At 36.1% G+C, this 16,992-nt stretch overlaps 1 protein-coding gene across 31 annotated transcripts in view; it reads right to left on the bottom strand.

Annotated features, from left to right (window-relative positions):
• Nucleotides 1–16,992, bottom strand: part of PCM1 (pericentriolar material 1) — an 83,024-nt gene that overhangs the window by 22,244 nt on the left and 43,788 nt on the right. For 14 of the 31 annotated variants that reach the window (XM_032844911.1, XM_032844914.1, XM_032844909.1 and 11 more), the window contains 5 exons: nucleotides 15,668–16,026; nucleotides 9,051–9,215; nucleotides 6,781–6,837; nucleotides 4,040–4,212; nucleotides 3,565–3,696 (listed from right to left, as the gene is read on the bottom strand). In XM_032844911.1, the coding sequence (XP_032700802.1) occupies nucleotides 3,565–3,696; nucleotides 4,040–4,212; nucleotides 6,781–6,837; nucleotides 9,051–9,215; nucleotides 15,668–16,026 (886 nt within the window). The remainder of the gene's footprint in view (nucleotides 1–3,564; nucleotides 3,697–4,039; nucleotides 4,213–6,780; nucleotides 6,838–9,050; nucleotides 9,216–15,667; nucleotides 16,027–16,992) is intronic. The other 17 variants (XM_032844922.1, XM_032844931.1, XM_032844932.1 and 14 more) reach the window with 3 other exon arrangements.

Genomic DNA, 16,992 nt, shown 5'->3' with positions numbered 1-16,992 from the left:
GCAGAGAGCCCGATGTGGGGCTCCATCCCAGGACTCTGAGATCATGACCTGAGCTGAAGGCAGAGACCCCAACCCACTGAGCCACCCAGGCGCTTCAAGGGGAATCTCACATTCTAAAACTCATTTCACAATTACGTTCTTTCCTAGCTAGAAATCTTTTAAATATTTCTCTTCAATTATGAAATGAAAGCTATGTCTCTGATTAAAGGAAATTCAGGCATTACAGAACATGTTTTGGAAATGGAACCATTTTGTTGCTCCTTCAATTAAAACTGGAAGGTAGATGTGCTTTTGCCATTTTATGGCACATGGAATAGAAGATACAAAGTGTTTCTTCCTCTTCCTAAATTTCAATTTTCATTCCCCCTTTGACTTACAATTCCTGGATGCCTACTTTTACTTCTCTCTCTTTGGCTATGAAGGCTCTTACATACTTTCAATTGTGCCAATGCAAGCTCCATAAATGGAGTTCAAATGACCTTGGCCTGGGGCACCTGGGTGGCTCAGCTGGTTAAGTGCCTGCCTTCAGCTCAGGTCATGATCCAGGGTCCTGGGATAGTGCCCTGCATCAGGCTGCCTACTCAGTGAGGAGTCTGTTTCTCCCCCTCCCTCTCTGATCTCTCTTGCTCTCTCTCAAATAAATAAAAATATTAAAAAAAAAAAAAAAAAAAAGGACCTTGGCCTAGAAAACACGGAGAATCAGAATCTGTATCTGTCCAATATGGAAACCACTAGCCATGTGGTTATTTTTTTTTTATTAAAGATTTTATTTATTTATTTGACAGAAATCACAAGTAGGCAGAGGCAGGCAGCGGGGCGGGGGGGAAGCAGGCTCCCCACTAAGCAGAGAGCCCTGTACGGGGCTCAATCTCAGGACCCTGGGATCATGACCTGAGCCGAAGGCAGAGGCTTTAACCCACTGAGCCACCCAGGCACCCCTCCATGTGGCTATTTATTAAAACTTAAAATTTAGTTCCTCAGTCCCATTAAGCCACATTTTAAGAGCTTGATAGCCCCATGTGGCTAGTGGCTACCATATTAGAAAATGCACATATAAAACATTTCCATCACTGTAGCAAGTTCTACTGGACAGCACTGGTCTAGATCTGTGGGTAGGAACACTGGATGTTGTGCTGCTGATTAAATAGCATCAATAAAGGGAGGATGTTAACATTAATGACAAATTTAAGTTTTAGATGAAAAACTAAAGAACTAATGTAGTTATTTAAAAATAATACTAAGTAGGGGCGCCTGGGTGGCTCAGTGGGTTAAAGCCACTGCCTTCAGCTCAGGTCATGATCCCAGGGTCCTGGGATCGAGTCCCGCATCGGGCTCTCTGCTCAGCGGGGAGCCTGCTTCCTTCTCTTTCTCTCTGCCTGCTGCTCTGCCTGCTTGTGATCTCTGTCAAATAAATAAATAAAATAAAATCTTTAAAAAAATAATAATAATAATACTAAGTAGAGTTATTTGTGTCAAGTCTACATGGTTATGGATTGAATCTCTGTGTTCCCTCCCAACCCAAATTCATGTGTTGAAGCCTTAACTCCCAATGTATTAGGAGGTGGGGCCTCTGGGAGGTAATCAAGGTTTTAGATGAGGTACTGAGGGTGGAGCCCCATGGTTACATTCATGCCCTTTTAAAAAAAGAGACACCAGGGGCGCCTGGGTGGCTCAGTGGGTTAAGCCTCTGCCTTCGGCTCAGGTCATGATCCCAGGGTCCTGGGATCGAGCCCCGCATCAGGCTCTCTGCTCAGCAGCGAGCCTGCTTCCCTTCCTCTCTCTCTCTCTGCCTGCCTCTCTGCCTACTTCTGATCTCTGTCTATCAAATAAATAAATAAAATCTTTAAAAAAAAAAAAAAAAGAGACACCAGAGCCATGTGAGGACACACAAAGAAGATGGCCATGTGCAAGCCAAGAAGAAGGCCTTAACAAAGTACCAAATCTGCGGGCACCATGATCTTGGACTCTCCCACCTCCAGAACAATGAGGAAAAAAATGGCTGTTGTTTAAGCCACCCAGTCTACAGTACCAAACCCAACTAAGACACCTACTTATTAAGCAGGTCAGTATCTTTAAATTTTATTTAAGTCTGCAGCAGTTACAAGGAAAAAACTTAAAAATCCTGTCAGGTTAACTGTATCTCATATAGCTGAATTTCCAATTTTCAGCTTGCTATTGATGGTAAAGGCCAATGTGCTCAAAATTTTAAATTAACGAAGTAATACCATCTACATGAAATCTGGATTAAAAGGGAGGCAATGGAGTTACGGGAGGCAGAGAAAACACTGATGTGCTCAGCAAGTTATTTCAGTGCCTAATAAACTTTAATGTAACCGCATATCCCTTATTTATCTATATAGCTGGACCACTCTTGTCATTGACCACAAAAAGGAGTATGCAATTTTCAATTAGTTATAGTAACAGTCCCAAGAAATAATTACTTACATTAATTTATATTTGACATTATAAAGTGAATTAAAACCATATCGTTTTTAGCTTGTGTTCAGAGTGGTAGAGGAATTGGAGCCTAAGGTTTTAAACAGAAAAAATGACTTGGGGAAGTACTATTTTAAATCTGAGCATAAGTTAAAGAGCAAGAATTCAGGAAAAGTCCTCAATAGTTTTAAGGAAATTACTGTATGTGGGGGAAAAAAAACCACACAAATCATTTGAGGAAATAGTATCTTTTCAAAAAAACTTAAAATCCTAGTATATCATCAATGGGCAGAAACACAGGAATACTGCTTCCAACTCTCTACACAGAGCAAATATCTGCTTATTAGTTATGGCACTCTTATCCACGAAAATCCACGGAGTTTCCACTGGAGTTGGCACAGAAAATCCACTGGAGTTGGCATAGAAAAGAGATGTATTTACTATCCGAGGACCCCAGAATATCTTTTATAATGATTCTGAGTCAGGTCCTTTAAGTAGTGAATTCCAAATACCTAGCACATTACCTCCTAACTACCCTAGCAGTTTGCCATCCAGTCGTACACTGGCTTATGTGCTACGTGGGGGTATCTGGAGAACACAGAGTACTGAAAATGCACCATTTTCCTCACTACTCTTTCCCATTCCCCACTTTCCTTTACTTTATTCAGAATTTTCTTTCTAAACTTGAATACATTAAGTTACATTTTTTTTTCCCCTGGACAATTTTTTGTCCAGGCTTCTCTTCTAACCCAAAGACCTGATTTATCATGTATTTATTTATTTTAGGGCTCTGTGATCTGCCTGCAGTCTGGTTTACTGAATGTCTTGAATAAACACAACAAATTTTACTAGATGTCTGTTGTGAGTCAATTCCTATGATGGACACTGGAAATATAAATACAAGCTATTTTACACCTTATAATCTATCATTTATACATAATTTCCAGTGTTTGCCGACATGTTTTAATGGAGTTTTATACCTCACCTCAAAATAATGTGTTACATTTAGCTTTTTAAGAAAGCTAAAAACCAACTATCAGGTAAATTCACAATTTATAACTACTTATTTAACTTCTGTTTACTACATACTGAAGTAATAGCTATGTTCATTAATCATTATCAGCTTACATCATCAGTGGTAGCAAGGCTTTCACTGGGGGTAAGTTCTGAGTTTGATGCTATCCAAGTACCAGAATTCACTGATTTTACATTTTCTCCTTCTTTTTCATGGTTCTCAGAAATATGTCTGGATACTATGTCCTAAATAAGAAAATAAGAACATTACTTAAGTAAAACATTTATTTTTTATCACCAATTTAAACAACAAGCAGACAGAAGAGCAAATGAATGCTCCTCACCTAGTATATTATGAGGAAGAAATAACATTAACGATAAAACACTAAAAAATTGCTCAGAGAAAGACTTTATCCAAAGGCTACTGAAGCTGTACAAGAAGTTGTAAATAAAATGCCAAGAAAGCACACGAAAAACAGGTAATACATATGGAACAGAATGTACTTCAGTCTAAGAAAGCAACCAGATATACTCATGAAGAAAATCGGTACCACATAGGGTAGGAAAAAGAATGTTAGATACCAGATACCTGCAATGCATATAAAGCCCTTTGTCTCAAGTAGTCTGTATTAAGTAGCTGAAGTTCATGGAAGAGTTCAATTAGAAAATGTGGACGAGATTCATTTTGAGAAATTAATGTAGCCACTTCAGAATAAATAGTATCCCGCAAAGCTTCGAACATGGAAAAATCACTCCCAGTTTCTGGAAGATATAAAAGATCAGGTTAAAGTTAACAATGATAAAATACATTCCTGGCAATTTCTATTAGCTTGTTTCATTACTCAGGTTTAAATTACTTAAAAATCAAAACAGACTTAATTCTATTTTAGAACTTTCTAAGTAGCAAAAGAATCTTAAAAATTACCAAGATAAAAATAATCTCAAAAATACCAAGATATATACTATATATTAGAGAAATACTTAAATGCATGGATAACATTACCTATCATCACATTACTCAGACCATATTTATTTCTCAAAAAAATTATCTGGAAAATTTTACACATTTCATAGGAATAATAAGTAGAAATCTTTCAGAACTTGAATGAAATAAACTGCAAATTTTATTTATTTATTTATTTATTTTGCTAAAAGATTTTGTTACAGAAAAGGAAATTCATTTAATGTTTAGAATAAACTGAATGCTCGCAATAAAAGCTACTATTTTAAGGTCTAATTAGGTCTACTAATTTTCAAATCTCAGCTATCATGCTGTATTGATGGAAAATTTTTGAATGTAACACAATAAAGGTCAACTTTGCTAGTGTCTTACTACCACACTCAGCGGAAGCTGGACCAGGCATGACCCAATGCACATTTTCAGTTTCATAGAATCTAGGCATCACTCAACGATTCGCTACATATATTTGTTGATAACACAGAATTATCACTCCTAGAGGTATACAGTCATACCTTTATCTTAAGAGTGAAAATCAGAAACTGTCCCATTTTGAGTTCTATATTTAAAAAAAAATCTCGGGGGCACCTGGGTAGCTCAATCAGTTAAGCATCTGACTCCTGATTTAGGCTCAGGTCATGATCTTTGGGTCATGAGATTGAGCCCCACCATAAGGCTCCACATTCAGTGTGGAATCTGCTTGAAATTTTCTCTCTCCCTCATCCCCTACCCATTTCCCCACCCCGCTCTTACACGTGTGCGCACACTCTCACTCCCTAAAATAACTAAATTCTTCAAAAAAATAACTAAATTCTCCAAGTAGTTCTTCTAGCTATTAAACTCTGTACCCTTTCTAGAGTAATAATAGAACCATGAGTAGTTAAATATTCAAGTTCCACAAATATCTGTGACAAGTTTCTAAAAAAGAGAATTTAAATGTTGAAAGTGTTAATATATTGTGCTTTTAAATAAATACACAAAAATCATAAAGATTTAATTCACTTTTTGTAAGAGAGGGTAACGGAAATGAGGCCTAATGAAAAAACTTCCTACTTACTTACATCTTACATCTTAACGTCTTCAGGCCATAATTTCTACAAGTATAATATAATAACAAATATGCAATTTCCCTATCTTGCCTCATTTATGACTATAAAATAAAATAAAATAGTAAAGTTCTCTTACTAGTTTTAAAATGTTCAAATGTGATATTATAAGCAGGAACTGAAACTATCTCTGTAGGAAATCTCTACTTAAAGGAAAAACACAGAGAAGATATACGATTTAATACACAGCTTCCAGTTTATATACTATAGTTTGACAAGGTAAATTAGAAAATGTTTATTATTTCAAACAAAGCATACTTAATGACATCTGCCATTCCTCTATATGTGATTAAGTTATCATTCCAAATTATGTATCATTAAAGATTAAATTATCCCTGAATAATGAATGATGCTGAACACACGCTTATTACTGCCCACCCTCCCCCCAGCCCTGCAATAGACAGGTGGAAAGTTTTTGCCAGTTTCTCCTCCTGAACAAAAATCCATTAGTGTAGGCTAGAAAAATCCTTGATCTCAGTCAGGTTTCTCTGAATCCATCTTATTTTTATCCTCTCTATTTTTCAGAATTCTTTTCTTTAGGAAGTGTCACAGATATAATTCAAACTTTGTGCTAGATCCTTATTTTTTTCTTTACATTCTCCTAAAGATTCATAACAAGTTTCTGTTTTTCACTTACATATAGTGCAGGAGGTGTTAAAGAACATCTCTAATTCTAAAACTCACATAACCGTGTTTAAATGCACAGTGTACAGACAAAAACAGTATTTTGGAATCTTTGTAATTTTCCATGCATTTTTATTTATCATGGTCTTTGCATGTCACTGATTTTATTTAATGGTTTATTGACTTATTTTTTTTTGTAGATGTTGACTAGTAATGAAAAATAAGCAAGTACAACAGAAGTTACAATACTTAACACTGTAAATCAAAGCTAGGAAAAAGTAACTTTTTATTTAAAAAAAATTAATGCTTTTATGCATTTAAGAATTATAAAATAAGTAACTTCAAATAAAACAATCAATTATAAAAAGATGTTCTATTATCCTTATGAATGTGTTGGTTATGTTACATACAGTAACTGAAAATGAAACAAGAAAAGCAGCTAATTTTACCACCCAAGTAAAGAATTACAAGTGAAAGCCTTCAGTATTTTATGAATATGAATTCTCTTTTACAGCCAAATGACATATATACACTAAGCTATATCTTAAAAAAATAATAATAAGAGCTATAAAACTAAGGATATTTAAGACTAATGGAAAAAAATTAACAAAAAGTGGACACCAAAACTAAGCAGATTGTTACCTGGCGCTTCATTGCATGCATTTCTGTTAGACTGCTGTAGTATTCTCCTAGCATGTGCTGTAGGAAAGGGCAGACATAAGGATGAACATAAAATGTGTATGAATAGTAAAGACAGGGTCCATAATATGAGTAAGTGAATTTAAAAAAAAAAAAAAAAAAAAAGCAAGTTTCTTTAAAATTGTTTGCCTGAACTGAACTGTTATCACAAGCTATGGTTTATAATTTGTTTAAAAAATAATCTTATTAGGGAAAATATCAAAAGATTTGCTATAAACGTATACAAACTTAATGTGACTGATGGCTGTCATAATAAACTTCTGCCATTCACTCTTAGAAGCAAACACATCAAGGTGAACCTCCCACACTCCTGAGGAAGGAGAGCACCGTACAATTCAATACTAGCAGTCATATATGCTACTCTCTGGTAGTCATGTAACAAAAACTACTACTCCATGCTATAAACGATTTTAGAGTAATGATTAAAACTAAGTCTTTTTAGGAAGCGAATATGTAAACACACAAAGGGTATATTTACACAATTTAGGCATTTTTTAGCACACCAAAATTCAATCATTGTATTTTTTCTAAGTAACAGTAATAAGGTCTTCAGTCCTATAACCGACTATCCATTATTTAGGTAACTCAATAATCCAATTAATAAGCCTTTCAATTTAGTGCCCCCTTCCCCAACCTCCACCAACTATTTACTCCTTGAAGATCTCACTATTTGATAAAGACAGTAAAAGGAGATAAAATTGTAAAATTTTGGTAAAACGCTAGGGTCGCATCAGGAAAATTGATAGTTTTGCCAAAATTATCTAGACTTACGAAAAAGCCAGAATTAAAACTTCCACCCTGCCATTTTTTAGCAATATGACCTTGAGGAAGTCAGTTCAAAATACAAACAAATGTGCTGTTTCTGATTACAAAAGCAATAAATATTCGTTATGAAAGCTTTAGAAAATACAGAAGTCTAAAGATGATAAAATCACTATTAACATTTTGATGCATTTTCTTCTAGTCTTTATTCATTCTGATTTTTTGTTTAAACATAGTTGGAATCATAGTTCAGACAACACTAAATCCCAGTATTTTTTTCTATTTTTGTTTCCTTAGCATAGATAAGTACAATTATGGGGATAAGGCCGTGAGGTTTGAGGCTTTCCAGAAAAACTACCAGTTTCTGTCACTAGCTCTTTATGATGCTGGGAAAAAAAACAGGGATATTCTCTGATCATGTTTCCTCATCTGCAAAATGGAAGTAAAACCAATTCTCAAATGAGACGAATAATTTAATTTGTAAATAGTAAAGCATAATGCAAATGGTAGCTGCTACTCTCACTTTTCACCAAGGATCTTACTGACACCTGACAACTGAGGGTTTCTATTTACTGCCTCCCTCTCCATGGTTTTTTGTGATGTACTTGTTCTTTATATATCAGGAAAGTACCAGTACTTAAAACAGCGGCAAAATGTAACTCTGTTCATTCACTGGATTAACACCTAGTAAGTGCCTACCATGTGTCCAGTACCATGGCAACATTCAAGGCATCACCTGCTGCAAAGGAATTCAAAAAAGGTGATGAAGACACTTGAGTAAATACTATGTAACTGTGATATGGGCAACAGAAGAGATTCACACTGGCTACAAAAGAAACGAAAAAGGAGAAAGGGAAAATTCTCTGAGCTTCGATTTGATGCAAATTCAGAGTTGCAGAATTAATAGTTTATTTAAGACTCCAATAGAGAAAAAGGTTTACAAAGAGCAAAAGACAGAAAAGACACCTGATGAGGTGCGAAACAGCAAGACAGCTAGAGGAAAACTTTAGTACAGTGCCACGAAAGAGGCAAGTTCAAGGCAGAGAGGGTGGGGAGAGAGTCTAGAGATGCAAAAAGGAGCCAAACTCTGCTGGCCAGATGCTGCATTAAAGCACTTGGATTCTACCCTGTAAGCACGGTAAAGCCAAAGATTTTAAACAGGGAATGATTTTATATCAAATTCTTATTCAGAGAAGATTTTTAAAATTTCAAATCAGCTCCAAATTAATGTCAACTATACTTTTTTCCTTAAAATTTCATCATGAAGTGTCAAAAACTACTATTAGAATACTAAAAAATATTTCTAGTTTACATTTCTTGATATCAAGGAATGTATACTATAATCTTCTAGTACATATAACCTTGCACATGACAGAAAAGTGTGACAGACCAATTGCTTTTCAAATCTAAGATGAAGTCCTTAGATCAAAGCAAACCAAAAAAGAACATACCTGAAGATATTTCTGTAGACCTACTACATTTTATTATTTTTTCCAGCTGCTCATGATTCTTTCTGCTGAATACTTTTGCTTGAACAGGCTCTTCAGTCTGGGCTGACTGTCTGTTCCTACTTTTGCAAGGTTCACATGTGCTAGACATACTGGCACTTTCATACCCTTGAGTAAAAAAAGTGACAACTGTTATCAGTTGCAACTAACTCAAACTGAAAGGGAAATTGATTCCCATAGTGAAATAGCACAGGTACTCAATTTAGAATGCTGTATAAATAGAAAACAGTAAATACAATGTCTTATGACAACCTCTGGAAGGATGGGGTAACAGTTAAAATATTCTAACAATTCATCATCCTTTGAAACCACCTTCATGAGTACATCCCAACTCAAACTATACTGTAGACCTTATATGATCCAAATTCTCTACTAGTCTCCAAGTTAACCATTTTTCAGTATTAGGAAATACAAGAAAGAATCACATCCAATCTACATAAAACGTCCATAACAGAAGAGTAATGGGCATTAATCAGGTATGTCTGCCTTCTTATAACCTGTATGCAATATGACTTGATTTAAAAGGTCTTACCCACTCATAGGTTTTATATATATATATATCTATAGATATATCTATAGATATATATATATATGTATTAGTCTAAATTTTCCTTGCTATATGGCACAAGTTTGGAACTCAACTTTATTTTGTTTCACATGGATACCTGGTTATACCTACCCTATTCCCAATGAAATAAAATGCAGCCTTGGTCAATATATTCAGTCTCCGTATTTATTGAGGTTTATTTCTGGGCATTCTAGCTGTTTAATTTATCTATTCCAATGCCATCTTCATTCTTTTAGTGAAAGAAGTTTTACAGAATGCTTAAACACCTGGTAAGGCAAGTCCTATGCAGGTAGTTTCTTTTCTTGGCTATTCTTAGACATTTGTCCTTCCCTATAAGCTTTGAGATTTTTTTTTCCCAATTTCAAAAAGAGTCCACAGGGATTCAAAACAGAATCACATTAAAAGCACTTACTAACTCAAGGAGAACTGGTATTTAATAATTTTACACAATTTTTAAGAACACAGTTTTGTTTTTCATACTTGTTCAATCTTGCTTTGTATTCTTCAAAAATGTTTATAATTTTTTATAGATCTAGTACTTTCCTTGTTAAATTTACTCCTAAGAATTTCCCACACAATAGCTTCGGATACTACTATGGGAAGACTATTTCCCCCCACTTCCATTCTACTGTTACTAGGATAGAGAAAAATATTTGCATACTTATTTCATAACCAGCTGCTTTACTAATTTACTTTGTTAACTTTAGTAGCTATTTTCCAGTGTTTTTTGGGCTCTCTCAGAAAAAGTAAAAATTTGTTTTCCTCCTTTTTCAATATTTATGCCAATTATTTAATTTCTTGTCATAATATTTTCCAAACAATGTTAGATAACAATGGTGGTAGAGAGGGATTAATTTCTAATTTTGATGTAGATTATATTTGGAGTATTTTCATTTACAATGTCATTTGTGACTGGCATTAGCTAATAGTTTTCATTATTTTAATTATTAAGTAACTGTCTACTTAGATGCATTTTACTTGTGATTTTTGTTAGAACTGACTTCAAATTTTATCTCATCTACCGCTATGATTATATGACTTCTGTCCTCCAATTTCTTGACATGAAAATTATGTTGACAGATTTCCTGATAATGAACCATGGTTACATTTCTGTAATAAACCCTATTGACAACAGTCTGATACTCTTTTTGATATACTGGGAGATTAAATTGGCTAATATTTTACTTTTGAATTTATATTAGTAACTGAGATTGATCTACTGTTTGCTTGGTTTTTTTTTAGTTATTTATTTATTTGATAGACCGTGAGAGAAGGAGCACAAGCGGGAGAGTAGGAGAGGGAGAAGCAGGCCTCCCGCTGAGCAAGGAGCCCGATGTGGGGCTTGATCCCAAAACCCTGGGATGGTGACCTGAGCCGAAGCCAGATGCTTAACAACTGAGCCACCCAGGCACCCTACGAAAGTTAATTCTTTTTTTTTTTAAATATAATTTTTTACTTTTTATTACTATATAATGTATTATTAGCCCCAGGGGTACAGGTCTGTGAATCGCCAGGTTTACACACTTCATAGCACATAACTTCCCCAATGTCCATAACCCCACCACCCTCTCCTTACCTCCCTCCCCCTGGCAACCCTCAGTTTGTTTTGTGAGATGAAGAGTCTCTCATGGTTTGTCTCCCTGATCTACTGTTTTCTTTACTGAACTGTTATCTCCCCTTTTCACCTTTCCCTATAAAGGTGTCTAATCTTGATTCATATGTTGTTTCTGTTGTTTTCCTCAGGTAAGATCTTTTCACTGTGACAAGTGAAGGCTCTAGTTTGAATATAGGATTCTTGAGTTGCAGTACTTTTTTTGGACATTATTTCACTTTCTTCTATTTCTTCTGTTGTCTAATGTCAGTTTGGTTCTTTCTCATTGTATGAAATTTGTTCTTGCAGTCTGGAAGCTTACTAGATTTTTACTTTTTCCTTGGAATTAAGCAATTTTGTCAGAATATACATAGAGGTATGTGTATCTTTTACCCCTTGCCTCCTGGCTGGACAACAGTTAGGTGTTTTGATCTGCAGTCTTCAGTCTTTCTTCATTAAAGATTCCCCTTTATTATTACTTATTTAATTAGTGCCTTTCCACCTGTTTTTTTTCCTCCTTTAGTATTCCCTATATATCATATCTCCAAGATTTGTCATCGAGCCTCTAATCATTTTCCTCTTGATCTTATCTTAGTATTTTCTGCTCTGTACAAATGGTGTTAATTCTTCCCCTCAATTTGCTAGGCCAGTAATTTGGGACTTAATACCATCCTCTTTTTTGAACAGTCTAAACATTAAATGTGAAAATCATTTTTTCTAGTTCTACGGAATTTGTTACAACTCAATCTGCCTAAGTGTTTTTTATGATTTTGTTCAAGTGTGTATATCCTTCAATAACTGCTTTTACCTGTTCTAGTGTTCTGCTTCTGTCTTCTCTCTGGCTACTGGTCCCTTTTACATGCATTTTTACATTCACTGGGCTAGTCAGGACTCATATCTGCCCTTAAGGCTGGACCCAACTGCCGGATAGCTGCGCTGGCATGCTGACAGTACTCTTGGAAGTCTGACTCCTATGGTAAAGCAGTGTTTTTGCTAGCAAGTTGTCAGACATCGAGAGAGTAAGAAGAAGCTTCTCTATTTAGTCTCCTCGGCTGCAAAGGCAAATGCTCTCCCAGATGCAAGGTAGGGGGAATGCCACCTACTTGTACTTTCCCATTAGTACCTTGAAGTGACAAAAGCCTGCTATTCTTGGAAGGAAGGGAGGTGTCAAGAATAAGAGGGGCCTGGATGTTGGCCCACCAACCAAGTTTTCTCCGGGAACAGTAGAGCTCTGATCTTTGCCCCAGACATTCACTGAATGAGCCAACAGAATCTAAAGCCTTGCCATTACAGTCTCCAGACCACAACAGCTGCTCTGCAAATAACAAGTAAGTTCCCAATATACTGTCAGTTTATTCTCTGTCATATCCAATCTGGAGTTAACCTTCCCTTTTTATTTTGAAGGACGTCATTCAAGTTAGGACTTTATCATCTCATATTTGGGTTCCTGATTTCTTTTTTGGTCTCTCAGACTAAAGTCTAGCTGCTCTGATCCATTCTGCATGAAACTTACTGGAAAAGGAGCCCTCTTGGGTTACTTTTGACCTTACCATAAACAGGTTCAGCAATAAGGGTACACAACTGCCAAAAGTAATAGATGAATAGGAATTAATGAAGGTTAATGATACCTCAGAGTTACACTGGCTAGGCCAGCTAGTCTACCACCACCACCACCATGTAACGGTCATTAGCGGAAAGGTGTGACCTCCTATCCCATTCGTCACTCTGTACCTTGCACACAATCTGTTTTTTTCAGCACCAGTGGCGAGACAGTCAGACACAGTTGTGTCTCCACTTTAGGGACACAGCTCAGCCATGTCCTCTGGTGGCATCCTAGAGACCTTACACATATCCACACAGGCCACAAAGGTAAAGACTGAACTGCAGCTGAGCCTAAGTCTTAACAGAAGGCCTGATGATCCTCCTGGAGCACAGAACACAAGAACACAGGAGGCTTGTGAGGAACTGCTACTTGGCCGTCTGTAAATCTGTCATGAAGAGGTTCTCATCTCCTCCTCATTTCTGAGGAAAGAGGAGACCTTTCTTTCTCACACTCTGAGGACACACCTCCAGACTAAAGAGTGGTGAGTCGTAGCTGCAGCACAACACTGGCTCCTCAACAACAGGGGTCCCACCACTCAGGTTGTAATGGTCACCTGGCCTCTTCAGTTTCAGTCTTCCCCTGTGGCCCGCAGGACAAAGAACACAGGGAGTGGGGACTTCCAGCTACCCTCACTTTCTCTGCCTATGTAAACAATCAGCTCTCTGAATCTAAAAAGGATTGTTTCTTTCTTGGCCACATCTGTCAGGCCTTGCCCTTCCTAACAATTGGCATCCATTTCATCTCAATCTTCATTCATAAACAAAGGAAAGGGAAGAGAAAAGACTCAGGGACGGTTGCAGTATATTAACAGTTCTATCCAATTTTCAAAGAAAAGAATGAAGATCTAGATTATATGATCCCACTGCTCTCTGATAGCATCAAAAAAGGAAATGGGACCTGGTAGCATGTAGCCAAATTACAGGTCTGATACCTGAAGCACACAGAAAGGCAAGAAAACATGCTCAACTCAGAAAGTCTGAATTGGAATTTAAGTTTAAAAGATGAGTATCACTATCACGTAATTTGTAAAACCTTACTTCACATTCAGTGATATGTAACTTTACATATAAAGACCTTCTAAACATTAATATACATTACCATTAGTAGAAACAAAGTTCAATGAAGATTTAGCATGCTACCTCTGAAAACTGTACCCAAGTGCAAAAACATACATAAACAGTTCAATCTAGTAGATCTGGTACAGCATAACTGGCTGTGCTGCCTCTCTCAAGAGAGCAACTCAAGTCTCACCACACTGGTCTATTTCTCATATCCTATTGCCTTCCCCAACTGCTCTCATCTTCTTTTCCCGCCTCTAAACTTTTTTTCATTGTTACTACAGTTTAGAATGCCTTCCAATATTCTTTACATCTACCTATATTAAAGACTAGTAAATATCCTATTTTCTAAGAAATCATGGCTATTCTTCTCCCATAAAATAGCAGTGGTCTAGATTAGTGCCCCTCAGACTTTAATGGGCACATTTTCATATTGAAAACATCTAGAATCTTGCTAAAATGCACACTGAAAAGCAATGTGTATTGATTCAGTTGGTATAAGGTGGGACCCAAGAGTGCATTTTTAATAAGCTCCCAGACAGATACGGATGCTACTTGTCCATAGTTCCCACTTTGGATAGCAAGGGTTTAGCTGACTGATTTGATTTTGCTACATATTAGCTTGACTCTGCATATATTAGTTAGATTCTGCTATCAAGTCTTTGATTTTTGTGTGTGTCTTAAAGTAGGGCTTTCACTGACAGATCATCTTGAATGCCTGTCGAACAAATGTGTATATTATGTTTCTGGCAGGTATTTTTATACTTGTAATGGAAGAGAGCACATAGATCAGAACATCAGTCTTTGCCTTGAAGCAAAAAAGCTGAATTATAGTAGTCTTTCTTACATCCAGTTTTCATCAGATTATTCAAATGTCTCACTAACCAAAAATGGCTAATATGAAGGCTGCAAATGTTTACAAGTGGATTTTTTACCATAGGGTTTCCTAGGACCTCATAATCCTTGCATATATTGGGAGCTTCCAAGAGAGTGAGCTGTATGTGGTGACTTTTCAAACTTTTCTGATTGTAAGTCTTAAATACTTTGTCCTTAAGCACTAAATACAATCTCCTTGAACCCAGAACAACCTATCAAAAAGCTGAAAAGCATCCCTAGCAAACTTAAAGGAGGATCCTTTAACTCTAATATTCCAGATTCTAGTTAATAAAACTATTTCTACCTAGCACTAGACTTGAATAAATCCTTCAAAATTCAAAAAACCTATTTTTTTTAAATGGCATGCAGTTAACACTATTAAAAGAACTTTGATAGGCTATCCAATGACAAGATTCAATAAAACAAGGGTTAATGTTTCACCTTATTAATTTAACTTCCTTAAGGACTAAGAGCAAACTTGTTTTAAAAGTGGTTTCACCAGAAATCATAACAAAATGTTGGATGTAGGATAAGATGTAAAAAGAATGTAAAATAGAATGTAAAAAGAATGAACAACAGTAAAAATTCAGCCCTTTGGCAACCTTTAGTAACCTACAAGATTTACAAAACATCTTCTAAGCTTATAGTAACCACACACACAGGAAATATAAGAATATCTACAACATTAAACCCTATTTGATAAATTTTATATAAAAACTTATGAAGGTGACTAAAAATAACTTTATTCAACTAGACCTAGAACAGTGCTTATCCATTTAGCCACAATGAAATGAAGTATGTCAACATGCCAGAATAGTTATCAACATTTACACCGATCAATATTCAACAAATTTTGACACTTACCAATATTTTTAACTCTGCTTTTCAGCTGAGTAGAATGCCTTTTCTTACTCTTTGATTTAGGAGTTTTATCTTTAGATGCCAGGCTGGCCTGTGCAGATGCTTTCCTTGTCTTGAATGTTTTGGTTACTGTTGTTGGATCCACTGGGTCAGGCATACTGCTAAAGCTTTCTAATGACTCTTCATCAAACTGGCGTCTTCTCCGGCTGGTGTCTAATTGATTTTTGCGATTACTATTTGTAGTTTTCTCTACAGACACTGGAAATCCAGTTTTGATAAATGGTTTTTCTACATCACCTTCTTGGTCATATAACCATGGTGTCCTACTGTTTTCCACCTCCTCTTCAGGCTGTTTTTGATTCCTTACCAATGAAAATAAATTTTTACAGATATGATGACAGAGTTCTATGTTTATTGGAAAAGTGCAGATATAGTAAATAGATTTAGGCAAATAAAAACATCAACAGGCTCTAAAAACATTTTTATAGAAATATACATTAAATATGTAATTATTATACAGGTTAATGTCCTTAAATACTTTAAATATTTTCTTGAGAGGGAGAATCTTTTTTTTTTTTTTTAAGATTTTATTTATTTGAGAGAGAGAAACAGAGTACAAACAGGGGAAAGGACAAAGGGACAAGCACGCTCCCCACTGAGCGTGGAGCCCAACAGAGGAATCAATCTCAGGACCCTGAGATCATGACCTGAAGTCTGACGCTTAACTGACTGAGCTACCCAGACACCCCAGAGAGAATCTTAAAGCAGGTTCCACACCCACCGTGGAGCCCAAAACGGGGCTGGATCTCACAACACTAAGACATGACCCGAGCTAAAATCAAGAGTTGGATGCTTAACTTAGTGACCCAGTGGCCCCTTTAAACTTTAGTATCAGACCCTTCTCACTAAACCATTTTCACTGGCAGAAGCTGCAGACAAAAGATCTAGCACTCATGATGAAAAAGAGTGGGAAAGAAAAATTGTAAAAAAAAATGGAATATACAAGAAAAAAACAAAACACTTGGAGGAAGAGCTGAGAAAGAGTTGTATGTAGTAGAGGGTTTGGCAATATACACAAATCTGTGTCACCAAAAGCAGTTCAAAATAGAACTGGAATTGGTGAAAACAATTGTCCATGCAACTCATAATTCATTCCTCCATTCATTAAGCACAGTTTAGTTCTATCGGTCTGGTGTCATTTTCCAAATTTTAACTGCTAAACACTGACATCATTTAATATGTTAACAGGTATTTACTAACCATCTAAATTTGGCAAACGAGACAAAGTTAAACATGTCTGCAAGGTTACTCAAAACTTTAAACATGCC

The sequence above is a fragment of the Lontra canadensis genome, unplaced genomic scaffold (assembly GCF_010015895.1).
Source record: "Lontra canadensis isolate GAN:19392208 unplaced genomic scaffold, GSC_riverotter_1.0 scaffold159, whole genome shotgun sequence".
Classification (NCBI taxonomy): Eukaryota; Metazoa; Chordata; class Mammalia; order Carnivora; family Mustelidae; genus Lontra; species Lontra canadensis.
Note: the sequence above shows the minus strand (reverse complement) of the source record. Positions and strands in the feature narration are given on the sequence as shown.